Source organism: Microtus oregoni, unplaced genomic scaffold (genome assembly GCF_018167655.1).
Source record: "Microtus oregoni isolate MIOR12 unplaced genomic scaffold, Mior012 000042F_ref0000377, whole genome shotgun sequence".
In the NCBI taxonomy this organism is placed as follows: Eukaryota; Metazoa; Chordata; class Mammalia; order Rodentia; family Cricetidae; genus Microtus; species Microtus oregoni.
The window spans coordinates 10,482,496-10,509,622 of record NW_024543209.1 but is presented as its reverse complement, the minus strand read 5'-3'; the positions used below and the strand labels follow the sequence as shown (position 1 = coordinate 10,509,622).

The window sequence follows — 27,127 nt, the reverse complement described above, 5'->3', positions numbered from 1 at the left end:
GTTATATAAACATTGTATAAATGTTCTGTTACATCCATGACTGGCTCTGCTGTTGTTACTGGCATCAAGAATATTTATTTATATTATTATTGTACAGCTTCCTACAAGGCTCTGCAAGCATCAGTAGTGCATGCTTTGGGGTTTCCACTGGTGTTTCAGTTTCTGTGTACCACCTCAGAATGTTTAACTATCCACCCGCTGAAGTACATCGTGGATGATTGAAGGACTATTAACTTGCCATGAGCATCTGAGTGGCTAATACTTTTAGAGCCAGTGGCTGAGGACATTCTGCCTATGCTGCCTTGCTAGCTCTGGGTTCCACATGGCAGGCTTGTTCTTCAGGGCCTATACCCAGTTTCTAATAGTTTTTGAATATTGGGTTTTGAGAATTCTTTACAGTGTTTGGATACTAACTCATCTTTAGATATGTGGCTCACAAGTGCTTTCCTGGGCGTGTAGCTGATATTCTTATCTTCACCACCCAGACATTCACAAGTTAAATCTTTGTTTTGATGATGGGCAGTGTACCAATTTTTCTTTGAAGAATTGTGCTTTGGATAGCAAATATAACAGTTTCTTGTCTACCCCTAGACTCCAACAAATACATAAAACTTTTGACAGAAGTTTAACATTTAATAATTTTAGGTTAAATTTCACTATTTTGCTGATTGATGCCCAGCTTCCCCAACATCATTGTTGAGAGACTCTCAGACAAGTTTGTGTGACCCTGTCTGCAGGGTCTCCCCTCAGTTCCATTGATCTGTAGTTGCGCCCTTCCAATATCACCCTGGGTTTGATTACCTGCTACGCGGTAATATTGGCCACCAGACAAGAGACCCCCCTTATCCTCGTTTGTCAAGGTTGTTTCACCTATCTTAGGGACTGCTCTCTCTGTTTCAATTTCATAATAATCCATTTCTATTAAAACATTGCCCTGCTAATTTTGACCAAGGTGCCATTAAAACTGTAGGCCCCATTGGGAAGGATGAACGTGTCTGTGGCTTTTGAGAGTTTTTGCTCTCTGTCTTTAGTTTTCAACGTTTTAAGAGAGGGTAATAGAGGGAGTATAACAATCAACATACATTATGTTCATGCATGGGAATGTCATAATGAAACCCATTTTGGTATGCTATCAAGATGTGATAATAAATATTAAAGTTCCAAACAGGGCTGGAGAGATGGCTCAGAGGTTGGAAGCACTGCCTGCTCTTCCAAGGGTCCTGAGTTCAATTCCCAGCAACCACATGGTGGCTCACAACCATCTGTGATGAGGTCTGGTGCCCTCTTCTGGCCTGCAGGCATGCACGCAGACAGAATATTGTATACATAATAAATAAATAAAAAATATTTAAAAATATTTATTTTTTAATAAATAAATAAAAAATATTTAAAAAAAATAAAATAAAGTTCCAAACAGTGTAGCATATATTTCTTTTATTGTTTGAGGTTTTGTCCTTATCTTGGATGTATGACTTAGTACATTTAGGGAGTTTTTTAATCATTATTTCTTCAAATCCTCTTTTTGACCACACTATTTCTCTTCTTGTATTTAGTGATGTAACTGTTACTCTTTTCTTCTTGTTCAACAGATCTCCCACCTATCCACTCACACACACTTACTCTTTTCTCTCCATTCTTGTCTTCTCCCTGTGATCTGTACTGGGTGGTTCCTAATATCCTGGCCACACAGTAACTCTGTCTATCCCCTGTTGACAAAGCACTCCCCCTGGTGGCCTGTTGTTGTTAGGACTCCTCTCCTCCTTGCTCACCTTTGTGATTACAAAGTCAGCATCTCTGGTCCAACTTCAGGGAGCAATGAGCCTTCCTTGGCTACCTCCTCTTGCTGGGTTGGGGTTTGGGAAATGCCAGAATATCAGTTGGGAGGCAACCTGAAGTTCCTTTGCCTATGTCCTCCCCCCTCCCTCCGTACTTCTAAATTCCTCTTTCATTGTACCCTTGTGTTGTTTCCAGAGTCTGTGCTCTGTTTCAGGGATGAAGAAGAAAAATAAAATGGTCCTACATCATCTCATCTGGATAAAATATCATACATGTTCTCTAGAAGCACACAAATCTTCAGCATCATGAAAGAGATGCCTCTAGGTCCCATCTGTCACACCCTCCCCATCAGACTTGTGGGTCTGAAGAGTCACATATTTGTGGCATGAGCAGTTGTTCCCATACTTGAATCAAAGATGGTCGGACAGAGAAGATGATTAAAAGTGATCTAGTGGCCAAAAAGCCATTGACTGATCAGTTACAATAATAGATCTAGAAAAAAAGAGTAAATGAATTTTAGCAGACTAGGACAGGGAAAATGCCATGCTTATAGAATTAAACTTTAACAGTTCTATCTGCACTATTTGTCATTTCCAAACAAGGAAGGGGGGGCCACTAAGACCAGTAATAGCCTCTAAGATGCAGAGTTTGGCTTTCAAGCCCATTCTTCTTTATTAGCATCTCCTCAGCTCTTGTGAACAGACCCATACTGTCTTTGAGATCCACTAGAGGTGGGCACACTTACTGAGGGCATGGTTAAGATGGAATCCTGGAATCTCACTTTCAGGATCTACTTCCTTGATCGACTTTGGGAAGCACTGAAGAGGATGACCTAGGATCAGAATGGAGGATGACCCTTTCTTGTTCTGGAAGGGAGGACCGAGGACATGCGCTGTCTTCTCCCTGTCTGTGTACGGCACCCACACTTCTAGACTTGCACCAGCATCGTGAGCTTCTCTTCTGTGACTCTTCTGGCTTCCCACTCTCAGAAAGGTGGCCCTACCTTTGATGTAAGCAGAGGAATTGAGTGATCTTGGGTTTGGGTTGACAGTCTCAGAAGTCAATGAAGCCGGGCCTGGGGAAGAGTGGGAGGAAGGCTAAGTGTGTTCCTTGCTGTTAGACACTAGGAAAAGCTTGACACATGGAGACAAATTCTCTTCCAATTCTCATCTCCACTAAGCCAAAATTGAGACATTTATTAAAACTGAATTTAAATTTTTTTTAAGATTTCATCCTGACCGGAAAAAAAAAAAGGCACATACTGCTGGTGCACCCTATATTGCCAGCTCAAACTAACACTGAAAGCTCCGAGGAGGATGGCTGCAGTATGGCTCGGCTGCCCACACTTCTGCAGGCTCCGAGCAGGTTGGATGCAGTGCGGCTCGGCTGCCCCATCTCTGCAGTCTCTGCACAGGGTAGGTGCAGTGCAGCTTGGCTGCTCTCCTCTCTGCAGTCTCAGCTTCTCAATAAAAAATGCAGGTCTGAGCAGCGACTACACAGCTCAAACCCAAGGCCACCTCCGGTCACTTCCTCTCTTGTGTCTGTGCCTGAAATGTTCCGTGGGTGTCAACTTTTGGAAGAAATGTGGCATTTTAAAACTCAGTTCTTCCGAGCTTGGCTATAAATCTTTTATGGAAATTAAAGATGAAAAATTACATTTCTTTTTCATTGGTCTCATTTGTCTAATAAATGCCTTAGGGACTCACAGCTCAATCAATGCTTCCAATCTCCTGAAATTAAATTATCCTCCTTCCATGAGCTGGATAAAAATGACTTAAGTAGGTGGAATAATTTGGCTCTTATCTTGGTGTTATTGGGTGAGTAGCATTATCATCGGTGTTTTTCGCTGCCTGTCATGCTTATTTCAAGCACACTGTGGTGTTTGTGCACAGAAAGACACCAGGACAAAGAGACAAAGATAATTTCAGTAAATATGTTTCCAACACAGTTATTTCAGTAAATAGAAGGTCTCACACTTACCCTTCAGAAAAGGCCACAGACCCACAACAAATGAAAATAGATTTACTGCCCCCAATCAGAGATTTGCCGTACATTTACAGTATTTTTACATGCGATAGGATGAGCATGCAAATTAGAATTTCCAAAGAAACAGCAAATAGATTTCTACATCCCTTGGTAAGAATAGTTTATCTTAAGCTGGATATGGTGGTTCATGCATGCGATCTGAGCACGAGGGAGGTAGAGAATGGAGGATCAGGTGTTCAAGGTCAACTTCAGCCACATAGAAAGTTCAAGGCCAGCCTGGGCTATGTGAGATCTTATGATTAAAACAAATTAGCAATAGAAGGGCCTTCTCTTTGTGAATTTCACTTGTGTGATTGTTGTATTCTTGTTTACCTGACAATGGACATGCTGTGTACTCACATTTGGTCCTGTGGATACAAGTACAAATAATAAAGGAGCCCAGAATTCACATAGTTCATGGATGGAGAGATACACACATAAACATATATTGTTGACACAGCACAAGAAGCTCTGGTGGAGATGAACAACTGGGTGCTAGATGAAAGAGTTGCAAATGGGGGTCCACCAGGGAGACATGGATTCTCAAGGAGCATTCTCCAGGGATGGAAATAGTAAGACTTGTACTGCACTTGAAGGCCACATGATCATAAAGGACTGGACACTGCCCATAGCATTTCCTTTTCCTTTGCTTTTGTGGCTGTACTGCTCTGCTTTGGGCTACACAGTTCTAAAGACCTCCTCGGTTCTGATTCGTAGGTGGAGGGCAAAGCCCCAGATTTGGCATCCTGGTAAGCTCCAGGTGATGCTGATGGTACCGCTACACAAATCTCACTGAGAGAAATATTGCCATTGGTCAGTGTGGGGCTGACAGGTGCCTTTTGCCATAGATAGACTTCCATTGCTGTCCCTTCAGATCCCCAAACCAAAGCCCCTGCTAAGATCTGTGTGTGATGTGACAAAACCAAGGAAACTTTGGGAAGTTAAACTGTGAGTCAATTCTCTTGTGTAAGTGGGATACACACACACACACACACACACACACACACATATATATAATGTGTATATATAGTATATATATGTATATATATACATAATGAAATATATATAATGAAAATGCCACTTTAACTGCAACTTGAAAATTTGGACTTAATAAAACAAATGAAAAATTACCAAATCCCAATTTGAATACAAAGTATCTATTGCAGTCACTATTAAAAAGCTAAGGAAAAAATAGAGCTTAAAATTAACTGAATATAGTTAGTCAGAAGCCGTAAGTGTGCCATTCAGTCAATAGAAAACATTTAGGTATTGAGAATAAAGTTATATCAAAAAAAAAACTTTAAAAAAAAATTATCCAAAAGTGGTAAGTAGCTAAGCAAAATAAAACGTTTGGAGGGGAATAAAGACCAGTCTTTGGGGGATGCAAGATCCTTCCGTTAATGAAGGCTGCATCCCACGAACAAATGGGGAAAGAATGATGGCTGGGAACCCGGCAGTGACAGCAGTGGTGATAACCTAGATAATACCTAGAGAAGCCACTTAATGAGGGTCTTGGTGACAGAACAACTGCTCAGTGTTACCAGTTAACAGTCATATAAAAAAAAAGTTTACAAACCCTTACTGTCCTTGTGAAAAAAAACTCAACAGATATAGGCTTGAGTTTCACCAGAATCCAAAAATTAATAACTAATTGGGAAACTAAAATATTCTTTTGGTAAGTCATCAATAATAACAGTTCAACTAGATCAATAGCACTACTAGAAACTGAATTGTCTTCCTAGTCCTTACCTGGGCATATGCTGCAAGACTGATACCTGAAGACTAGGAAGCCAAAAAGGGATCCAGGTGAGACAAAAGCAGCAAAACCAGATTGCCGAATGAATGAAATATGATTGTTATGTATTTTGCAATATTACTAGGACTTGTTGGTGTTTTGAGTATAATTATTTTAAGGTTAATGATGTATTTCTATCAGTTTAAATATTTATTGTATTTGTACTTTTGTACTTTATTTTACCCAAGAAAGCTCAGAAGTTGAAACATTCTAGGCTCCACTGAGCATGGGCTTGCCTTGCCCATCCTCAAGTGATTGTGCAGCAAATTGAAATAAGGCTTCTACAAACAAAATGAACTTAAGAGATTCTTTATTCACTATGGCGCCTCAGTGCCCAACACACACATGGGTTCAATAAAAACTCATTACAGAATAAATGGCCAGCAAATCCCATATTCAAATAGTATCAAGCAATTATCCAAGCTGAGCTACAAGCATCAGGGGAGAGTTGGGGGGGTGGATCTGGGAGAGCACTTTGCTCCCACACCCCATTTTATCTCTCCTAATTAACCCAAATGTGTTGATCCTTGGAGCACTCTAATGGTGCTGAAGTCTCAAGCCAAAAGGGACAGTCTTTCAAAGAGTTCTAACCCAGAGATGGAGAAGAACGCCCGTGACACAGAACTCCATTTTTATTAAGCACTGAGCCATGAGTCTGGTACCACAGAGGAGAGGGAGCACCTTGCATGGTGCCTCTTGGGAAGGTATTGTGCTCCCCAGGATAGCCTTCCTAATGGTCTCTATATATTAGATTTTCTAACAATTGAATCACATACTCAAACATCGGCTGCTCAGAGGCACTGGCCGCCCCGTGGCTCGACTCCCTGATGGTACAGTGGAAGGATTGTTGACTGGAGCATGGAAGGGGCCTGATCCAGTCCTCATTTTGGGGGCGTGGAAGGGTGTGTTTGTTTCTGCAGGATATTGAAAACCCCATTTGGATTCCTGAATGGTGTATGTCCTATGGATGGTTCTCCTGACCATCAACTACAGTCAACAGGTACATGGGCCCTGGTCAGGAATCTGCTGGTGCTGATGCTGGTGGGCCTGGGTAGTCCCGTGTGGCTATGTTTGATTTCCATTGATTGGGCTACGGAACAGCCAGCCATTTCCGTGGATTGGAGACATAATAATGTTATTGGTATGTGGAAACTATCTGGCAGTTTGTGTTTTATTTTTGCTGAATTTCCCTTCTCCTTGTGCTAAATGTTGGTTTATGGCCAGAGCACATTATTCATTGTGGTGATGGGGACCGCGATCACTTTACGACCCTATTAGCAAGGATTCTCAGGAGTTTCGTTCCCGGAATCCAGCCCAGTGTGGTGTAGTGTCTATCTTCACGGGATAGTATCTCTGTGGACTTCGTGCCTGTTTAAATGGTGGACCCTTGGCTGTGCAGGATTCTACCTTGTTTAATAGCACAGTAAGACGGAAAACCAGAGCCAAAATAGGACTTCTCATGTGGCTGTCTATGGCTAATTATACCTTGAATGATTCTACCCTTAACTGTTCTCAAGTTTTGTGTCTTTTGAACAGCTGTATGGCTAACAAGATGACTGACACTGTGGGCCAGGTTCCGGGCTTGGTTCCTGCTCTGAGTCAACTGGTGCTGAGCCTTCCAGGCCAAGACTTCAGGATCACCGCGGGTGGCTGCTGTTGTCACCACTGCAGCCTCCAAGACAACCAGAATTGCCACCAGTCGGACAACTGCTGAGGCTGGCCCTGTTGACCCCTAGCCAGACAGGCTGCTACTGCCTTTGAGATCCAGAATTCCCTACATAAATTTCGCTGGGGTATTTTTTGGTTTGACTTATAGACCTCCTTTTATAAGAGCAGTTGGAGTATATGGATGACTGTTCCCTTTTCTTTCATCATATTTGTGCCGTGCCCATGCCAATCCAGCCATCCCCATATGGCCTAGGCTTGCTGGACATCTGGCCTTAGGAACTCCTGTAGCTGGAGGGTTTCTCTGCCTCTACAACAGGTGTCAACAGCAGCAACAGAGGTGTAAAATCGTTATTTGCCCAAGAAAGTGGGCTTCCTCTGAGAGCAGTATGGGCTAGCAGGCTATGGAAAGACCAGTGAGCCAGAGACAGGTAAGACAGGAGCCTGTCCACAGTCAACCTAAGACAGAGGCCTCGCGTGCTGAGGAAAGTGTTTTTTATGACGGGTAAGATGTGTCTTTTTAAGTCTCCTGCTCAGTTCTCGGCTCGCGTACCATCCTGTAGTGCAGGTGCTACAGGAAGGGTTCACAGAAACTGCAGCAGAGAAGAGAAAACGAGGAAGAAGAACAGCCAGGATGCGGGGCAGCTGAACACATGTCCTGCTGTGAAAGGGGAAGTGGATGCAAACCACATGCCAAGGCAGGGTGACCCCGATGTGCCACTGCTTTGGAGCAAGCAACTCTAAGCTGTGAGGGCCAGAACAAGATGTACAGCAGCCCCCTGAGTAGAGGAAAACATTCAGAGGGAATGGAGAGAAAGCGAAGCTCAGAGACAATATGTAGTGGGGTGCAGAGCACCTTCTCCTTGTTGCTCAGAAGACAACTTTAAAAGAGAAACCCTAGACCAGTTGTTCTCAGTCCATGGGTTGCAACCCCTTTGGGGTGGAATGGCCCTTTCTCAGGAGTTGCCTAAGACTCAGAAAACACAGATGCTTACATTACAATTAGTAACAGTAGCGAAATTGCAGCTATAAAATAACAATGAAAAATAATTTTATGGTTGGGGGTCACCACAATGTGAGGAACTCTATGAAAGGGTCACAGTATTAGGAAAATTGAGAACCACTGAACTAGGCAGAGACCACACTGGAAGTGAATTTGCTGGCTCAGATGCAAAGTCACACAGCCCAGGACTGAAAAGAAGGCATGTAGAACACAAAATGGTCAGAGCCAGAAGACCAGGTTGGTGGTGGCGGTGGCGGTGGTGGTGGCCGTGGTGTGGGTGTGTGGGGGGGGAGGGTGTTCTAACATTCTGAGTCTGAAAGTACACAGTTTCTCAAGGACTAATTCGGGTCACTTTCAGACAACACTAGAAAACAAAGGTGCTCATCTTTGTCACACACTTAGACACTAGCCTTTGAGGAGCAAAGATGTCCACCTCTGGTACTAGGCTTCCTTCGGGGGTTCTCCACAAGCCTATCTTCCCAGTTCCTTTTCCTTTCCACACACCACACTGACTACATGATCAGAGTTACATAAACAACAGAGAGAGGCCCTCCAGAGCTACAGTGGAAGAATTCAAAACTAAACGGCTCTGCTGTCTTCCAACACTCACTCAACAAAGCACTTCTCACGGCAGATGGGTGGGGTTCCCTCCCCACGGCAGATGGGTGGGGTTCCCTCCCTGCATCAACCAAGCAAGCACCCAGTGAACAGCAGACTGTCTCAGCTGGGGACAGTCCCCAGGTTGAGGCCTTAGCCTCAAAGACCTTTTCCTCCGCTTCCCCATGTCCCCGACAAAGCCCTCATTGAGTACTGTCCTTCTGACCCACTGGCTCTAAATCAGAGAGCTCACACCCCCCTCCTTGAGCTCTGTTATTGTGCAGCTCAAGGAACTCGGGAAGACATATTTACCCAGTTGTTCTGGACGATGCTGGAAAGTCTACAGATGAGCAATCAGATACAAGAGATGCATAGGCAATGTACGCATTAGGAGCACAGGGCCTCCATGCCTGTTCCTTTTGTGTGCCACCCTCCAGAAACTTTCACAAGATCAGCTGTCCAGAGGATACCACCTTCAAATATGGCCTTGGCCTTTGATGATCTCGTTGGCTATGGGTGATCCAGCTTCCTTCAGCTTTTTTTTTCCCCCTCCGGAGTGAAAAGTTGGGACTAAAAGTGCCCATCTTATTCCTGTGTTGGTCTTACTGGTAAAATAAGTTAACCATTCATCATCCATCCTGAAAATACCCAGAGGTGTCTAGTCTTCAGTTATCCACTTTCATGGAAAACACATCCACTGCCCTTAAGGTTCCTAGGATTTTAGAAGCTGTATATAAAGAAACAGGGACAGGGACCAGCTATCTATTTTACAACATCCTAGGCAGAAAGAGGAATGACCCCTTTTAAAGGAATCTTTGGGAGGCAACATTTCTCCTTCAGGAGCTGGAGTCCGGGTTCTTTCTCCTTGTTTTCTCTGGGCTGACAAGTAATTTGAGGCCCGGGGCTTTAAAAGAATCACTCCCCAGCTGCCTGTGACATTTTGAAATCTGTTTCCAGTTTGGACAAAGTGATCTCTTTAGTTCTGAGATGTGAAGGCTATTCCGTAAAGGTTATGGGAAACTGTTTATCTCAGCTTTCCATTCCTTATTGCAACTGATTTTCTAGGCAAAAATACTCAATAGAAGCAGGCTTCTGCTGCCTCTGGGGAGGGCACGTCCATGAGATATAATACCCAGCTGTTAAAAGGTGACAGGCTCATGTCTGAACTCCCACAAAGAATTGGCTTCTGCCTTTCTCTCAAAATGACTGTCATGGCCTCCCCCAGTGTTAAACTATTAATGTACAAGTAATTTCTCCTGGATGTGTCGTCCACTTCCTTCAAGAGCCTGGACCATCATCTTCGCAGAAGGTTCAAACCCTGGATATGCACAGGAGAAAATATGCTTTAGCTCTCACATCTGGCATTGTAGCTTCCATGTGAGTTTATTTCAGTGTTTTCTGATGTGGCGGTTAGCATCTTCCATCTGTTAAAGACAACTAGCCACAGCTAGGAAGCATCAGCATCCTCCACAAAGTCAAAGAAAACTGGCCCCCATGTTTTCCTCTCTCCATGGGAAGTGTTAAAGACAAATCAGAAAGGACGATATTGAAACAGGAAGCTGACTTTTGAAGCTCCGGGGAATGTTATTTAAGGTTTGAGGAAGTAGCATTTAAAATGAAAGTGGCAATCTCTACTTGGTGCCAAGTTGAGTTCTATTTTGGGATTTTCTTTTCCAATTGCACAATCGCTAACTGGATAACTGTGAAAGATGCGGATGCTGAGTGCCCTGTGGTGGTTACTCTATACTGTGGGCTGGACTGAACATGGGGTTATCAGGGAGATGCACCCCAGGGCATGTCAGGCAGGGTATTTCTAGAAATGCTTATCCAAGGAGGGAAGACCCCTCATCAGCATGGACAGCACTGTCCCATGGGCTGGTATCCTAGGCTAAACAAAAAGAAAAAAGTGAGCTGAGCACTAGAGTTCATCTCTCTCTGCTTCCTGATTGAAGACTCAATATAACCAAACACCCCAGGCCCCTGCGAGTAAGTCTTCCCCACTAGGATGCACTGGATCTCTTCAAACTGAGAAGCAAAAATAAACCTTTCTGTCCTTAAACTGCTTTGTCAGGGATTGGTCACAGCAAAGAAAAAGGAACTAACGCATGTGCTCCTTTCACTGCATGTCACAGAATATCAGATTGTAAGGAACATAGACAGATGACATATAGGTAGGTAGGTAATAGGTAGAGATAGATAAGTGATAGATAGATAGATAGATAGATAGATAGATAGATAGATAGATGATAGATAGATACATTGATAGATAGATGACAAAAATAGGGTTCAGCATAAAATATATGCATTATGCACATAGTCCATGGATAATATAAAAAAAAATCAACCACAGTGCCTGGTGTCACTTTTGGCTCTGTGCTCCCATGAACTGGCCCTGGTGCCATCACTTCAGTCAATACCTTTTTGAAATGATTAGCTGTGGGTCTGAAAATTCTGCCTATATACATAAAGAGGTGCAGGAAGCACAGTTATCAAATCTAAGCAGGGAAGAAAAATAACAACATAGATGCCAGGGTAAGTTTGCCAGTTATGTCGAGTCTACTGAAAAAACACCATTCTTCCCTTGAGATTATTTTGCTTTGTTTTGTTTCAAGACAGGCTTTCTCTGTAGCTTTAGAGAGTGTCCTGGAACTAGCTCTTGTAGACCAGGCTGGCCTCGAACTCACAGAGATCTCCTACCTCTGCCTCTGCCTCTGCCTCTGCCTCTGCCTCTGCCTCTGCCTCTGCCTCTGCCTCTGCCTCTGCCTCTCAAGTGCTGGGATTAAAGGCATGCACCACCACTGCCTGACTTTCTCTTGAGATTTTTAACTCTCTTTTCTGCCATCATAAGTAAAGTGACAGCCAAGTAGTGATAGCAAAAGCCTTTAATCCCAACACTCATTCCAGAGGCAGAACCTGGTCCACAGCGAGTTTCAGGATAGTCGTGGCTACACAGAGAAACCCTGTCTCAAAAAACAAAAACAGTTAGTTATAGTAGTTTGGGCTTTCCTTTTCAATGTCATTTTTTGAAAACCAAATTTGGTCTCTTTTTTTCCAACATTTTTAGGTGTATAATTTAGTAATAATGACTAAGACTTTTCCAGAATTTTTTTCTTACCCTAAATAATGTGACCATTAAACAATTCTCCATTCCTCTTCTTTTAAGCCTCTAGTAGCCATGTTTTTAATTTCTGTCCTCATTCTTCTATTCTAGGTACTTATGCTGGCTAGTGTTATGTCATCTTGACAAAGCTGGAGTCATATTGGAAGAGGGAACCTCAAGAGATAAAATGCCTCCACTAGATTGGCCCCCACCAGATGATTGGCCCCCACCATATTGGCCCCCACCAGACTGGCCCCCACCAGATTGGCCTCTACGAGATTGGCTTATAGTGAATTTTCTTGGTTGATGACTCACGTGAGAAGGCCCAGCTCACTATGGCAGTACCACCACCGGGCTGGTGGTCCTGGGAACTATGATATGCGTAGTTGAATAAAGACCCAAAGCGTAAGTGGAAATGCACTGTTTCAAGTTTCTTGTGAATGTATACTATCATCCCTAAGAGAACAGGACCCAACAAAAATGCAAGGTCAACCACGAATCCAAGTTGTTTAGGACTTCACATTTTCTGGCAGTCATGCTGAAAGCATAAAAGAAAATAATTATAGCATAATATTTTACTTAGTCCAGTGTGTCCAAGATATTGCCATTTCAGCATATAAACCAAATGGGAGAAAAAATCACTAGTGAAATGTTTTGTATCCTTTTAGATGAATTCTCTAGAAGTTGTGGTGTGGTTAAGCCGTCGGTCACCCCATCTCAGTTCCTTTTGGTGACTTTTCAGTTTCTAATGTAATTATGGCTATTCCATTGATAAGCATAACAGCAGCAGAAAATGCCAGTCAGGAGGTATAGCTAAGAGGATAAGACAACAATGGGGTGTTAACTACCAACTTCTGCAACCCCTGGAATCACCTGGGAGATTGGCCTCAGCGCTTGCCTTTGGAGATGATCCTGGTTATGTTCATTGAGTGGCCCTGGCTAGGACTCTAGACTTTCCAAACGGAGAAAGGGAACTGACACCGGCCTGCATTCATTCACTACTCTCCGTTCCTAATCTTAGGTGCATTATGACCAGCTGTTCCTGGCCCCTGTTGCCCTGACTTCCCGGCCAACATACGGACAATCATCCTGAACTGGGAGCTGAAATGGATCCCTTTCCTCTCAGGTTGCTTTTACCAGGATATTTTTTTATCACAGCAAGAAGAAAAGAAACTAGGACAGGGATGAAAATGAAATATTTCAGAAATAAAATGTAAACACAGCCGGCAGGAAAGAAAAACAAGCAGAGACTAGATAGGAGAAATAGATGCACGGGTGTGGGCCACTGATCTTTCATCATCTCTAGCTAAAACAGGCCTAGGTAAAAACTCGGTGTGAAGGCTGGAGTAGCTAGTTCTGTGGGAAAGAAACTGAATCTAATATTCGTCCCTGCATTTACTCCTTTCCACGTAGCTCATCTACTTGTTTATCCATTCACTTGGCAAAAGAGAGTTCTGTGGTGAAGGGCACACCTTGAAACCTACAAGCCCAGTGCTTGGGAGACTGAGTGGATGGACTGATGCAAATTTTAAGCCAATCTGGGCTTCGTGGTGAGTTCCAATTTAGCCTGTGCTACAGAGCAAGACCCTTTTTCAGGAACAAAGGGCTACCAGGGTTTTAGTGCCAAATTGCCAACAAATACTCTCCGTACACACTTGGCTCAAACCTGAAAACTGTACCGTGAAGCTGACTCTTGTCTGCAACATGAAACTTCACAGTACAGCTGTGGGACCCGAAGCCACAGAGGTCTCAGTCCACCACCTTTGCAACCTCTTCCTTAGAAGCATCCTTCTTCTTGAGGCTTTTTTTGTGGGGGAGAAAAGCAACTGTTGAGCAATAGTTTTAGTATTTGTTCAAGAGTAACCAAGTTGGTCACGTGCCTCATGCGGCTCTTAACAATAGTCCAGAGGTTAGGGAGAGACCAGGCACTGCAAGCTGCCAAGTAAGTGTTTTCTAGTCATCAAAATTGTGCTCACTGACGAGAGTAGCAGCTGGAGCAATGTCTCTGAAGAAGTCAACTTTTCCCATGCAGCTTCTCAGTTAATCATGTTCAAATAGAGAGGGTGATCCAAGAAAACATAGCATCTTACTTCCAGAATTCTTCATTTCATATATAGAGATATCTATATAGATACATAGCTATATATACACACATGTATATATTACATGATATATAACATATGTACATATATTATAGACATATATTATATATTATGTACATATTATATATAATACATAAATACGTGATAAGCACTGTGTGTTTTGTTAACAGTAAACTTGAGTCTTAAGGAAACCTCAGATTTTCTATGCTCGCACCAGACCATAACAGTTTATTGAGGGATGAGGAGCACTGTGCAGGATGGAGGGGTGATAATGCTTGTTAATGGGATTCTCATTAATTCCTAGTTTTTATTTTTTTTTCCATTTAACTTAACATACGAGGAAAAAGGAATCAATGGCACTGTATAAGAATTTACAAAGGCCGAAGTACAAATCAATGACCAGCATGACACGGTGAAAAGATGTTCACTTGTATGACTGCTGAAAGAAATGTAAATAGACGTAAGGAGACACCAATGTTTGTCTACTAAAATGGCCAAAAGAAATCAACAATAATACACAACTGCTGGGGGGACTGTTAAATTGCCCAGGGTTCTTGGGTGAAAATATGATCATATGTGTCAAAAGCCTTCAAATGTCTGCTCATTCTTTTCACCAAGAATTTCACTTTGAGTAATTTACTCTGAAGAAATAATCACAGCTAAATTCAAACATAGCAAAGACATCCCCCTCAGCATTAGCTTCTGTTATTTTTGCTATTGACGGCTAGCTGAGCATCCAAAGTACAAACAGATGCAGCTGCACAGCAGCAGAGCACACGGTCACTGAGATTCTCTGATGGAAGGAGGCAGATCACTGATGTAAGCGCTGTAGGACAATTATGTGTGTGCGCGCATATTCAAATTAATTTCTCCAGTCTCAGCAATGGAGATTGTGGGATGTTGAGGTTTTCGGTGTTTCCTTTCCCTTTTCCTTTAGCCTCCCTGCCTGAGAACTTCTTCAGTTAAAATGCATGAGAAACAAAAAGAGAAAAAGGAAACTGGCCTACTTTTAGAAAAAGATGACGCTACACTTTGCTAATTTCTTGGGGTGTTACAGACTCTTCGAAGAGGAGAAGTTACTTGTCTCGCCTGGTTTTGTGATTGCCAATAGAGTCTGTAAGTCCACAGCCTTGGCCAAAAGACAAGCTTGTTGGGCCACATTTCCTTGGAATCTCATCCATTCAATCTAAAACGTATTGTTGAATACTTATTGAATGGTAGGCGATGAGCACACAATAATGAGAAGGAGAAACAGAAAATAGCAGAAAGTGTGAACGAGTAAAGATTCTGTGCTGGTTAGTTGTTTTTGTTATTTTGGTTTTTGTCGACTTGGCATGAACTAGGATCATCTGGGAAAAAGGAACCTCAGTTGAGAAAATGTCTTCTTCACATTGGCCTCTAGGCAAACCTGGAGGCATCTACTGATTAATAGAGTAGGAAAGCCCAGTCCACTGTGAGCAGTGTTATGTCTAGACAGGTGGCCATGGGAGATAAGAAAGGTAGCTGAACATGAGCCTAGAGAACAAACCAGTAAGTAGCATTCCTCCATGGCCTCTGCTTCAGTTTCTGCCTTGGGTTCCTGCCCTGACTTCTCAGTGATGGACTTCCCTCTTGTTCATCAGGTCTTAAGTTCAAGTAGAGAGGTGTTGGTTACTGTCAAGGTATTTATGTCACTACTACAGCTTAGATTTATAGTACCATGCTGTCCATTGTTGTGGTTCATTGTTGCTTCTCTCCTTTAGATGCTTTCATGGAAACTTCTGGTATCATAAAATTAGTCCTCGAGGAGGAGACTTTCAGGTTAGTTCAAGCTCAGGAGTCCTGGACCCCGTGTCTGAAGTGATGTTTTCAGCAATAGAGACTTACTTTTGTGGGGCAGCCAAGGGCAATAACAATAGCTTATAATGTTTGGGAAGACCCTTGGACAACCCTGACAAACAACTAGAAAGAGGGCTTCCATGCCTGATGTTGGGGTAGGAAGTTATTTTATCCCTGCTACCATCTTCCAGTCCAGCATCATAGGCAGTGCAGAGACTTGACTTACATGTGCCAAACACCTAGCTTATAGTGATATCTGGAAGTTCTGAAGCCAGCCAGAGTTGGAGGCATACACAGAAGCCAAAGCCCCAGGCTCTAACTGCAATACCTGCCATGTAAGAACCATCTCCCCACTATCTGCCATGCCTCAGCCTTCTCCCCATTCTTTACGATGCTTTTAGTTTCCCATAGGATCTCTCCTTGAACTTACTGAAATTCCTTCAGTCTCATCAGGATGAAACCTTGAAAGCATTCTCAATTTGTGGGGCAGAGTTTTGGCTGCAAATTGCTAATTTATCCCATGCTATAGAGTACAATAATTATCAGTCTTCTCAAATGAGACCTCCATGCCCTGCACATCTGAGTAATTTCTTCTGTTTTAATCAGATGCTGCAATGTGTTGCCCTTTAAATCATTGGGAAATTGATCTAGCTGATGTATAGTGCTTACCTCTTCCCTTGAATAGCAAATGTATTCCTCAACCAAAATTCATTTCTGCTTAGAGTTTGCTATAGAATTTATAGATTCATTTAGAAACAAAATACTTTACATATTATGTTCCAGGAGTAATTAGACATTAATAATGATAACAAATGTGGCAACGATAACAAAATGAGGAGATACTGGCATTTCATAGAAGCCTGCTATGGTTAATCCATTAGAGAAAATGGTTAATGGGAAAAACTTAATGAGCTACTAGGCTTGGAAAATGTGATAGTTTATTGTATATATGCAGCAGCAGAGATGCATAGGATATTTCGGAAGTTCTATCAGAGAATCCTACTTTTCAGTCTTCAAATCTCTTTCTCAGCCAGGAATGGCAACTCATGCCTGTAGTCCCAGGACTTGAGAGCAGTTTACAGTTTTCATTCAGTCTAGAAGTCTGAAAAACCTGCCTCCTCCAACCATAGTGTGACAGAAACCAAGAGACAGGACACAGCGAAAAGGTGCCAGGCTCAGAGAAAGATAGACATTCCACTTGATAGGCAGTCATGGGCACTTAACAATGGGACATGCTCTGAGAAACATGACACAGGGAACATTGGACTACTGTGGGACCATCACAGAGAATGTGACACAGATCTGGATAGCACTGGGGATTGGCTTCACCAAGTAAATGATCGACCATTTCCAAAACTCCTTCCAAAATGCCTGGACATAGCCCTCTAGACTCTGCTCACCGGGCCAAGGTCTTCCAATCTTTTTAAGCTACTCAGAAACAATAGTAAATTCAAAGAATTTGAGTCCAGGCTTTTCCTGCAACACTGAAAACAAACTTCTGGTTTTGACCATGACTGTCATAGTGATAGTGATACACGCCTGTTCTTCCATCCCAAGCTCTGGATGCTTCTCCATATCTAATGTAGACTCTCTTTAAATTTCCGTGACTTTCATTGCTTTAGTAAAGCAGGTCTTTCAATGGTCTCCTTTGATTTTATTCTTCACGCTCACACCCATGGTACAATGGCACCTGACAAAGAGGCAGGCAATGACCACTGAGTTTCTACCTCTGTTGCCCTTAACCACTTTGACTTTGCTTTCTAGGTCAGTTGCTTCATGGGATCTCTTCCTGGCAACATTAGCAGTGGATTCTGTCAGGGTCACAGTGAGCAAGGCAACTTAAGATTAAATTAACACAGAAAAAAAAAAACGATGCAAGCCAGCAGTGTGATAAACAGAAGTTGTACTGCTGGCCACCTTTGTAAGTATGGTCAGTTGTCAACCCATATGTGGTCATGCAGTTCTGGACTGTAATAAGTATCCTAGGCCAGTTAGAGGTGGACAGGCACCATTGACTAGAAAGAAGAATGAAAGAACTGCTGATGGTGAAATTAGTCTTAGTGTTCAGAGCAGCACGTAAGAGGGAGATAAAACTGATCTAAACCACCTTCCTTGTCCTAAAAAAGTACAATATCCACACTGAAACTGAATCGCTTTCTCAGGGTGCTGGGTTCCCATGGCATTAGCCTCTAACTTCACAGGAAATTGATTCAAAGGTGAACCTCTTCCCTTAAACACACATACAGAGAGGGGGGATATGGAAGATGATCTAGAGGGGGCTTTCACACTGCACAGCAAAAAAAAAAAATAGAGCGTATTTTGTTATTGTCTGGCTAGGGGGGGGGCAGTTATTGTTTTAAGAAAGGATCTCATGTAGCTCAAGCTGGCCTCAAAGTCCTAATGTTCCTGCATCAGGCTCTTAAGGGTGGAGACTCTGTTCTTAGATATCTTTGGCTCATCCCGCCCATAGACAGGATGCTTCAGCCCACTCAGCAGCCTCCCTTTCCCAGCTCACCTTGCCTCCCTTTCTCCTTCCACGTGTTGCTGTTTCCCTCTCCATCTTTAGACACTCTTTCTTTGCACCCTGCAGGAAAAGGAGGGCATCCCTCCCAATATGACCACTATGAAAGGAGCACAGTGGGAGACAGAGGAAGAGGGCTGTCAAAAAGCAGAGGAGGAATGCCGACAAGAGCAGAGACACAGCCTTTTTAGCCACCACTTGCTAAAGGGGAAGATGATACCAGAGCCTGGCAGCCTGTTCGGTTACCATTTACATATACATAACCATATTTTAAATAGCTATCATAAGATGATTCGAATCTTATTCTATAGTAAGGAACAGGACATTCTCAAAAGAATTTTTGTTGTCTTTATAAAGTTTCTAGTTAAAAACTTGTCTTAGTCACTGTTCTATTGCTGTGAAGGGATGCCATGACCAGGGCAACTCATAAAAAAAAAAGCATTTAATTTGGGGGCTTGCTTATAGTTTCAGAGGTTTAGTCCATTATCATCATGGCAAGCAGGTATGGCACTGGAGAAGCAGCTGAGAGCAACATCCTGATCCATAGGCAGAGAGAGAAACACTAGGCCTGGCATGGGCTTTTGAAACCTCAAAGCCCACCCCCAGTGACACACTTCCTCCAATAAGGCCACATCTCCTAACCCTTCTAATCTTTTCAAACAGCTCCATTCCCTGGTGACTAAGCATTGAAATACATGAGCCTATTGGGGCCATTCTTTTTCAAACCGCCGCACTTGTGTTAGTCAGCTTTCCATCACTATGACACAGTGCCTAAGACAAACGAAAGGAGGACAAGTGCAGTTTGCTTCATGGCTTCAAAGGTTTCAAGGCAAGAGCATTTGACTCGATTGTAGTGTGGGTTGCAGTGGAGCGTGTTAGGATGAGGTTGCAGGTGGAAGAAACCTGATCGTCTGGTGGCAACTTGGAAACAGAACAAAGAGAGGAAGAAGAAGGGTTAGAGTCCCAATATCCACTCTAAGGGCCAATCCTTGATGACCTAATTTATAGGTTCCACTAGCTCTCAGCAGTTCCACAGGCTGGAGACCAAGCACTTAGCATGTGGGACTCCATGAGACAGCTAATATTCAGACCATAACAGAACTCAAGATTATGTCATTAGGGATTGCTTTCTGAAACAGATGGGTCACCACCAGCGGTCAGGGTCAAGTCCTGCTTCTCAGCGCTCAAAACAAGGACGTATAACTCCTTAAAGGCTCTCTCCTCTTTCCTATCAGGAAAAAAAATGCCATCTGTCATGCAAGAAGATATAATTTTTTTAAGAAATCTTCTAAAAATACTTTGTACATTCTCAATGGAATATAATTCATCTCCTCCTGCCGTGAGAAAGTGTTCTCTATTGCTCTGGAGCACTGTTGGCCTTGGCCATGAATCTGAGAACTATGCAGAGTGGGGGTGGGGCTGAGAGTAAGAAAACTCGCCCTTCTGAAGTAGAACAACAGAGTCCGCAGAAGAAAGAACCTTCTTGGCTTTGAGAAGTGGCATCAATGATCCCACCAGAGACCAACAGTAGAACTAGCCTTAATGGAGGCCACAGGCCAATGAGATGACTCAGTGAGTAGTAAAAGCACATACCTCATCAGCCTGGTGACCTGGGTTCCATCCCCAGAAGCTACAGGGAAAAGAAAGAATTGAGTCCCAGAAGTTGTCTGCTGACCTCCACGTGCGGGCACACACATCCACACAGAGAGCCAACACGTTCAGAGACATTCTGCAAGGCTCCAAGGGCCAGGTCCTGTTCTCCTGCTGGATAATGTACTGCTGACTCCTAACCTCAAAGCCACAGCCAAAGCCAGAGGGGAGCCAGTACAGGGAGGGCAAAAGCCTCATTCCAGATCCCAAATGCTATATACAACCCTCCAATTGCCAAATGTGCCTGCTGGCTTCATCCAGCTCTGTCTTCCCTGTCGGAGCCCTTGTGGATCCAACACAGATTCCCTAACTCGGCTGGAACGGAGTCGCGAGGAATAAAACTGACACAGCTTACACGACCATCTTGGAAAGGCCAGATCTCTCTTCCAAGATCTCTCATTTATTCTCCAAACAGCTTATATATCCTCACATGAGTAGAGCGGGAACACATTAGGCCATCTCCTAGGCAACCAGGTGCATGGGCTCTGGTCACATCCGCATCTAGCAGTCAGGTAGGCCATGAATTAGCATCTCTATAAGACATCCTCCAAATTACAAAGGAAGGAAGCACCAAACATCCTGACCAGTTTCAGTCAACACCTCTCTTCTTCAGGAGATCTACATTTCTAACAAAAGAAGCTAGGAGCAGCACATCCTGGGTATTGTTAAGGTAGAGACAGTTTGTCTGCAGAGCTATGTGATCAGCTCAGACCGGGCTAATGGCCTTTGTGCCATACCGAAATATGGGCCTACACTTCCCTCAGGAGCCTTCAAGGATGCACGCTGATGGAAAACACATGGTGGCCTGAGTTTATAGCTCTACTGGGGAACTGGGACCCTAAGGAGGGCTCTTCTGAGCAGTCATGGCACACCTCTTCCTGCAAAAGCAGGAAGTCAGCTTTCAACCTAACCCCCACACACCTACTATTTCAAATGAGAAAAAAACCTTCTGGAACAGTATTCAAATGCCCCTCTTTTCTCTCTGCCTTTGGCCTCTCACCTTCGATTCCCCAGAGCCTAGTATTTGAGAAGTGAAACTGAACATACCCCCCTTTTCATGAGGGGGGAGAAAGAACCTTGGAGGCCTTTTCATTGGGCTTATTTAGTATTTGTCACACACAACCCTTAACCATGAACAGTGTTGCGGCTGCACTCCTTGTGTGGACTCTGACCTCTCCCAGCAGCGGTGGCCATGGCAGAGGGGATGCTTGGCCCACACACCGGGCCTGCAGCAGTGGGGGCTTGGAAGTATTCTACCAGAGTTGCGGTAAGGTCTTGTGAAATGTTTGTTTGGGTTTATGGGGAAATTAAGGCCTTGTGATGTGGACAGCATGAGTACGAAGTAGGTATGGGTGAGGGACGAGGTGCTCAGCAGCCCTGGGCTCTGTCCAGCTGCAATGAGTCTTTAAGGGCCATGGGCAGCTCTTGGGAGCTGTGAGAAGGGAAGGAAGAGGAAGAGCAGGACAGCCTGCTGAAAATAACTAACACACACACACACACAGAGAGAGAGAGAGAGAGAGTGAGAGAGAGAGATATTAACAGTCTAGATGTGTATCCTGGGCCAAGCGCTCAGCCCCGACAAGAACAAATGATCAGCGATCTTCCAACAAGCTTTTATTCCTTTTTTCCCCCAAATCCTGCACCTGGGCTGACTTTCCAGGGTACCCATGGTGTCCAGGGACACAAACTGAGTAAGCGTCAAGTCATTTTTTTTCAAAAGATCTCTGTTCCTCAGCTGCCACCTCCGGAGCACTTGTGATGTGTGCTGCACCGCCCATGAAAGCAGCAAGCACTTTGGAAGTAGCATCCAGTGTCAGGGTTTCCCTGGGAATCAAGCCAGCGGGGGGGGGGGGGGGGTGCTATGGTTGACCGTGTCCTGAAGCATGAATTTGAAACTTGGTCCTCAGTGCCGCTGTTTAGAGAGGTGGCACACAGTGAGAAGGATTCCCCTGAGAGGACTCTTGCTGTTGGCACCACGAGCCAGAAGTCAGGAGCGGGTTAGTTATGAAGTCTGTGGTGCCTCCCCTTGCCTTTTTCCTTCTGTGATATCATGACACAGTGGGGAGAAATGGGCCTTAGGATCCATTTTCAATGGTGAGTAGAAGAGCTGGTTTGTAGAAAGGTGGACTTTAGGAAACCTATGGGGAAATGTGGCCTGAGCTGAAGAGTGTTGGGAGGAGACACTGAGCCCCAGTGTTGATCCCACCGTAAGCTGGGAGTAATGAAAGAAACTCTCGGACAAATAGCTGATCCTGACCTCTGCCACCTAAGGATCTGGCCTGGGAGATACAGAGGGTTAGGGTTAGGGTTAGGGTTAGGGTTAGGGTTAGGGTTAGGGGTTAGGGTTAGGGTTAGGGTTAGGGTTAGGGTTAGTCTGGTTTCTGGGGTAGGCTGTTGGACTCGTTTGTTCCTTTTAACAGGAACACTGAAGTACATTCTAAAAACTAAAACTAAGAAAAGGAGAATGACTGGTTGGATGGGGAGAGAGTTCACCTTGTTATGCTTGCTGTCTTCAGGATAAATGGGAGCCTAGACTGCCGGTGACAAGTTCATTTAAGGTGTGGATTGACACCAAGATCTGAGACACATGGACTAGTTGGGATTTGATTCTCCAGGTCACTCAGTCTCGTGTGATTGGCTAGTCTGTATCCCAGATGCCCCCTCAGACTGCAGCCAAGCCTCCTGTGTCTTTTCACTCACTGAAGAAGAGGCAGGAACATTAGGCCTGCTGGGGGGGAAACGGGGACATGAGGGCTGCCTCACTGTCTGGGATGGAGCATCTATCTGGAGGTGGACCTTCTCAGCAGAGTAATTAAATCTCAAGATAAACCCTGGGCACTTGGAACAAAGGAAAGGAAACATGTGGAGTTTTCATCCAGGAACAGTGGGTGCATCAGCCAATAGAAACCAAAGGATAAATGCTTTTTTGGACGGGATGTCTCAGAGGCAGGGGTCAGGTTCCAGGGGACATGTGATTGGAAGCGAGTAAGTTTTGGATCACCTAACATAAATTTAAACTTGAAGAATGATAAAGGTAGCTGGACAAAACCTTTGAAGGGTCTGCCTGTGTGTGTCAAAGACGATGCCTAGTACTTCATTCGCATGATCTTTGCTTTATGAGTCTAAACATGGGGCCAGAGTTGCTAGCTAACTTTGCAAAGGCTCTCCAGCTAATACTGTACAAAGTATGCTCCTGGGTGACAGAGAAGACAAAACCTCGAGTAAATATTTGTGGAATTAAAGCACATCAATCACTGGCCTCTCTAAATCCAAAAGCCGTGCTCTTAATTAACCCTGGTGTGCAGAATTCTGTTGCTGTGTAGAATCGCACAGAGGAGCATGGAGGAGAGTTCACAGAGAGAACTGCGTGGATAAAGGCAAAAGAAGCCGTGGCATGACCAGGCGGAGTTCAGGGAGCTGAGACAATGATGAGCCCCAGACAGGGGAGCTGTCTGTCTTTGGCTTTGAGGAGCACCTACTTTGGAAAGATCCCTTGCCTTGAGTGGTTACTAGGGATGTGGTATTGCCGTGGAGCCTGATTGTGGCTGAAAATAGGGTTTGGAGCTGGGAGTCATGACAGTTCAGGAAGAAAACCATGACCATGTGAAAACCACTCAACGGGCTCAGCAGAAAGGCAAGTTGAGCGCTAGGAGCTCCTGCAGGGGTGGCCCTGACTCTCTTCTGAAAGGACACTTTTAGGGGTTGACTGTCTGTACACTCCCAGATGCAGAGAGTCTCCCACTCCGCTCCTGGGTTTGTAGGGCAGCAGCCTCATTCAAAGGCTGCCTGGAATTACACTCTGGCCAGCAAGGTTTTGAGGCAGTGTTAGCACCTCAGGGGCTTCTGGGAGCCAACTGTGAGGCCGGAAACGTAGTTGCTGTGATATTCTAGGGTCATGTTTCATTTGTCTCTATTTGTTGCAGTTGTAATTTTAGTTCCAAGAGGAGAGAACTTAAGATAGAAATTGTTTTCTGAATCATTAAAAACAAAATCCTTCAAGAGAAAGAGGGACCATCAGAAATGGTTTTTGAATGTTCGGTACAAACTAAGAAGCTAGATGTGGTGGTTCGTGCCTCAAATCCTAACACTTGGGAGGTAGAGGCTAGAGGATGTGGAAGTTCAAGGTCATCCTTGACTTCGTAGTGACTTTGAGATCAGTATGGGCATACATAATAATACAATACAATAATAATAATAAGTAATTAAAAATAAAAATATCTAAACAGGAAGCGAGCACATTTTTCTGAAAAGCAGAAGTCCTAACTTGTTCAAGTAAGAGAACTGCAAAAAAAGAAAAAGGAAGAAGAAGCCAATGTTGTTTAATCTAAATGCAAGACTATGCGGGAATCTTCCTACATTAATTCATAAAATAATATTTTAAAAAGCCTAGTTATGTGGTACCAATACCTACTAGTGTGTTTACTCATATGCAGCCTTCATTAACACAAACAATATGTGGCAAAGCTCTCCACTTCCTTCTTATGAGATGTTTGTATGAGGGTGACCTCCCAAACACGAGATTCCTAACAGCGATGGCCATGTCTCTGACCATATACCATAGTAGCATTCACAGGTTCCAAAGATGAGGACATAAATATTTTCAGTGACCATTTTCAGCCTACTTCGAGAGACATAATATTTTACCTCACGCAGCCTTGGGTGGATTCAGTGAGAAGGACTACAGGAAAAGTTAGTTCTTTGCATATACCACATGTTTAATAAATCTTTGCTGTTGGTAACTTTATATGGTATGATACAGCCAATAGAACAGTGGCTCTCAGCCTTCCTAATGCAGTGACCCTTTAATACAGTTCCTCATGGTGTGGTGACCCCAACAATAAAATTATTTCACTGCTACTTCACAACTATTATTTTGCTACTGTTATGAATCATAATGTAAATATCCGATATGCAGGATATCTGATATGTGACCCTGAGAGGGGTTGCTACCCACAGGTTGAGAATCACTGCAACAGAAACATCTCTGACTATAGGCTTAATTAAAGGCAAATGAAACCAGGAAGTGACATTTCAGAAATTAACCAGTTTTCAAGAAGTTCAACAACTTTGCCGGATTCTGAGGTATAAACCATGAGAGAAACTTTCCCCCAAATAGCTAGCTTTCTGGATGGCATGTCTAAGCAGTGCCACTGTCCCTTGGTGTAGATGAAGGCCTGGAATCAGGACACACTGCCAAGAGCCATTGTAGAACCTTTTTCCCTGTATGCAGCATTCAGAGGGGCCAGCTCATTTCAAAAGTTCGGTTGTCATAGAAATAAATGAGCCATTCACACCCCCAGGAAATCCTCCGTAACTATTGTTGAGGTGGCTGTTGTGGAGTTTGCTAGAAAGTTTTTCATAGGGGTCAGATTGCAGGGGTCTCAGTGATGCTACCTGGCAAAGCTTGAGAATAGACTCCAATCTTGCTGCTTCACATGCTTTTCAAGGACTTATTTAACAAGGAGGCAGAGGCGATGAGAGGCTCTGTGTCCCGGGCCTGAATAGCTCCATGCTCCCTTTCGTTCTCTCTAATACCTGCAGACAGCTTGGCCATGGAAAATGTCCTTGGAAATAGTCTGCATCAGGGGACTGCCAGCTGAGGCCTGCAGGCCAAATCTCACACTTGGCCTGTGAACTAGGAGTTACTTCTTCGTTTTTAAATGATTGAAGAATTCGAAATAAGGATAATGCTTCTGGTACTATGAAAAACACCTGACATGATCAGCCTCATAAAGGAAAGTTTATCTTGGCTCCTCGGGTTGATGTTTCGGTCTGTAAATGTTTGTGCCTGTTGTTTTGGGCCTTTGGTGAGATGTTCTTCATATCAGGACTGAAGAAAACAGACCACGGCACATGCGGGAAGTGAAAGGGTGAAAGAACAGACCAGATTTCTCAGTTCCCTCTGAGGGCCACCCATGGCCGCCCACGGACTTCTAGTGACAGTCTTCTTGGGGAGACGAACAAACACCACGGAAAGGGAACTAATGACAGACTAGAGTAACCATGCCACCAAAGTCCAGTTTAGAGTCTCAATGAGTGTGTTGGGATTACTCATAGGTGTGTGGGTGAGAGGTGGCTTACAGGAGCCGGGATCACTCAAATGTGGTTTTCACCGAAAGCCCATACCAACACAAGTGAGACTCACAAAAGCTGGTACCCTGGATCTGCCTGCACCACTTGGAGGCAATCCGGTAGGTCAGAGGCTCATCTCCTCAGGGATCCTTACTGCTTACATGACCCTGGGGGTTGGGGGTATCTTGTACATCTGGTAAATTTCAGAAACTTTCTGAGATTTTTTTGAGTTGCTTCTCCCTGAGTCTTAAGGAGCTTCCCTTTAGATCTTTCTGAGTCCTGATGAGCTTCCTTCCACAACTGAGCCAATTATAAGAGATTACTGTACAAATTCCTACCAAGCCCCACCTCTTAAATGTTCTACTACCTACCACTAACTCCACATCAGTGAACAAACCGTTGGCACATAGGACATCGGGAGACATTTAAGATCCACACTAAAGCACTGTGATACATGAAGACTGCATGAAAATTAAATGTATGCCCATAAGTAAAGTTTTACCGGCATGCAGCTTCATTCATTCTTATATGTGTTGTTGATGGTTATTCGTATGCCATAACAGCAATGCTGATTGGTGTGACCTTGACCATGTGTAGCACACAACCTTAGATACTAACCATCTTTATAGACATGGTTGACCAAAGGTGGGAAAGAATCTCTCAAAATTGCCACTGGATCAGATCATCAAGTTCTGGAACTTCTAGGTGGAGAATGGCTGTATAAACAAAGGAACCTTAAAACTACCGTGTTAGTAAGAAATCAGTAGGCTCCCTCTCAGGGAACCATCATTGTTATAATAATCTCCCTCTTAAGTCCCAGCTTTTATGAGTCTAACCCATGTTGGTGTGGGCTTTTGGTGATGTAGCTGCATTAAGTATGTTCTTTTAAAACTAATAGTCACTTAGAATGGTAACCCTCATATGAAAATCCTAGAGGGAGGCTGGATGCGGATCTCCATTTCCAGGTGTAGAAACTGAACCACATATATAGTGAGTAAACAAG

The 27,127-nt window shown here is 43.8% G+C and overlaps 1 protein-coding gene across 2 annotated transcripts in view; it reads left to right on the top strand.

Moving 5' to 3' along the window:
* The first annotated feature begins 21,169 nt into the window (after positions 1 to 21,169).
* Positions 21,170 to 27,127, top strand: part of Ly86 (lymphocyte antigen 86) — a 61,704-nt gene continuing 55,746 nt past the window's right edge. For both annotated transcript variants that reach the window (XM_041632807.1, XM_041632806.1), the window contains exon 1: positions 21,170 to 21,319. In XM_041632807.1, the coding sequence (XP_041488741.1) occupies positions 21,184 to 21,319 (136 nt within the window). In that variant the 5' untranslated portion in view covers positions 21,170 to 21,183. The remainder of the gene's footprint in view (positions 21,320 to 27,127) is intronic.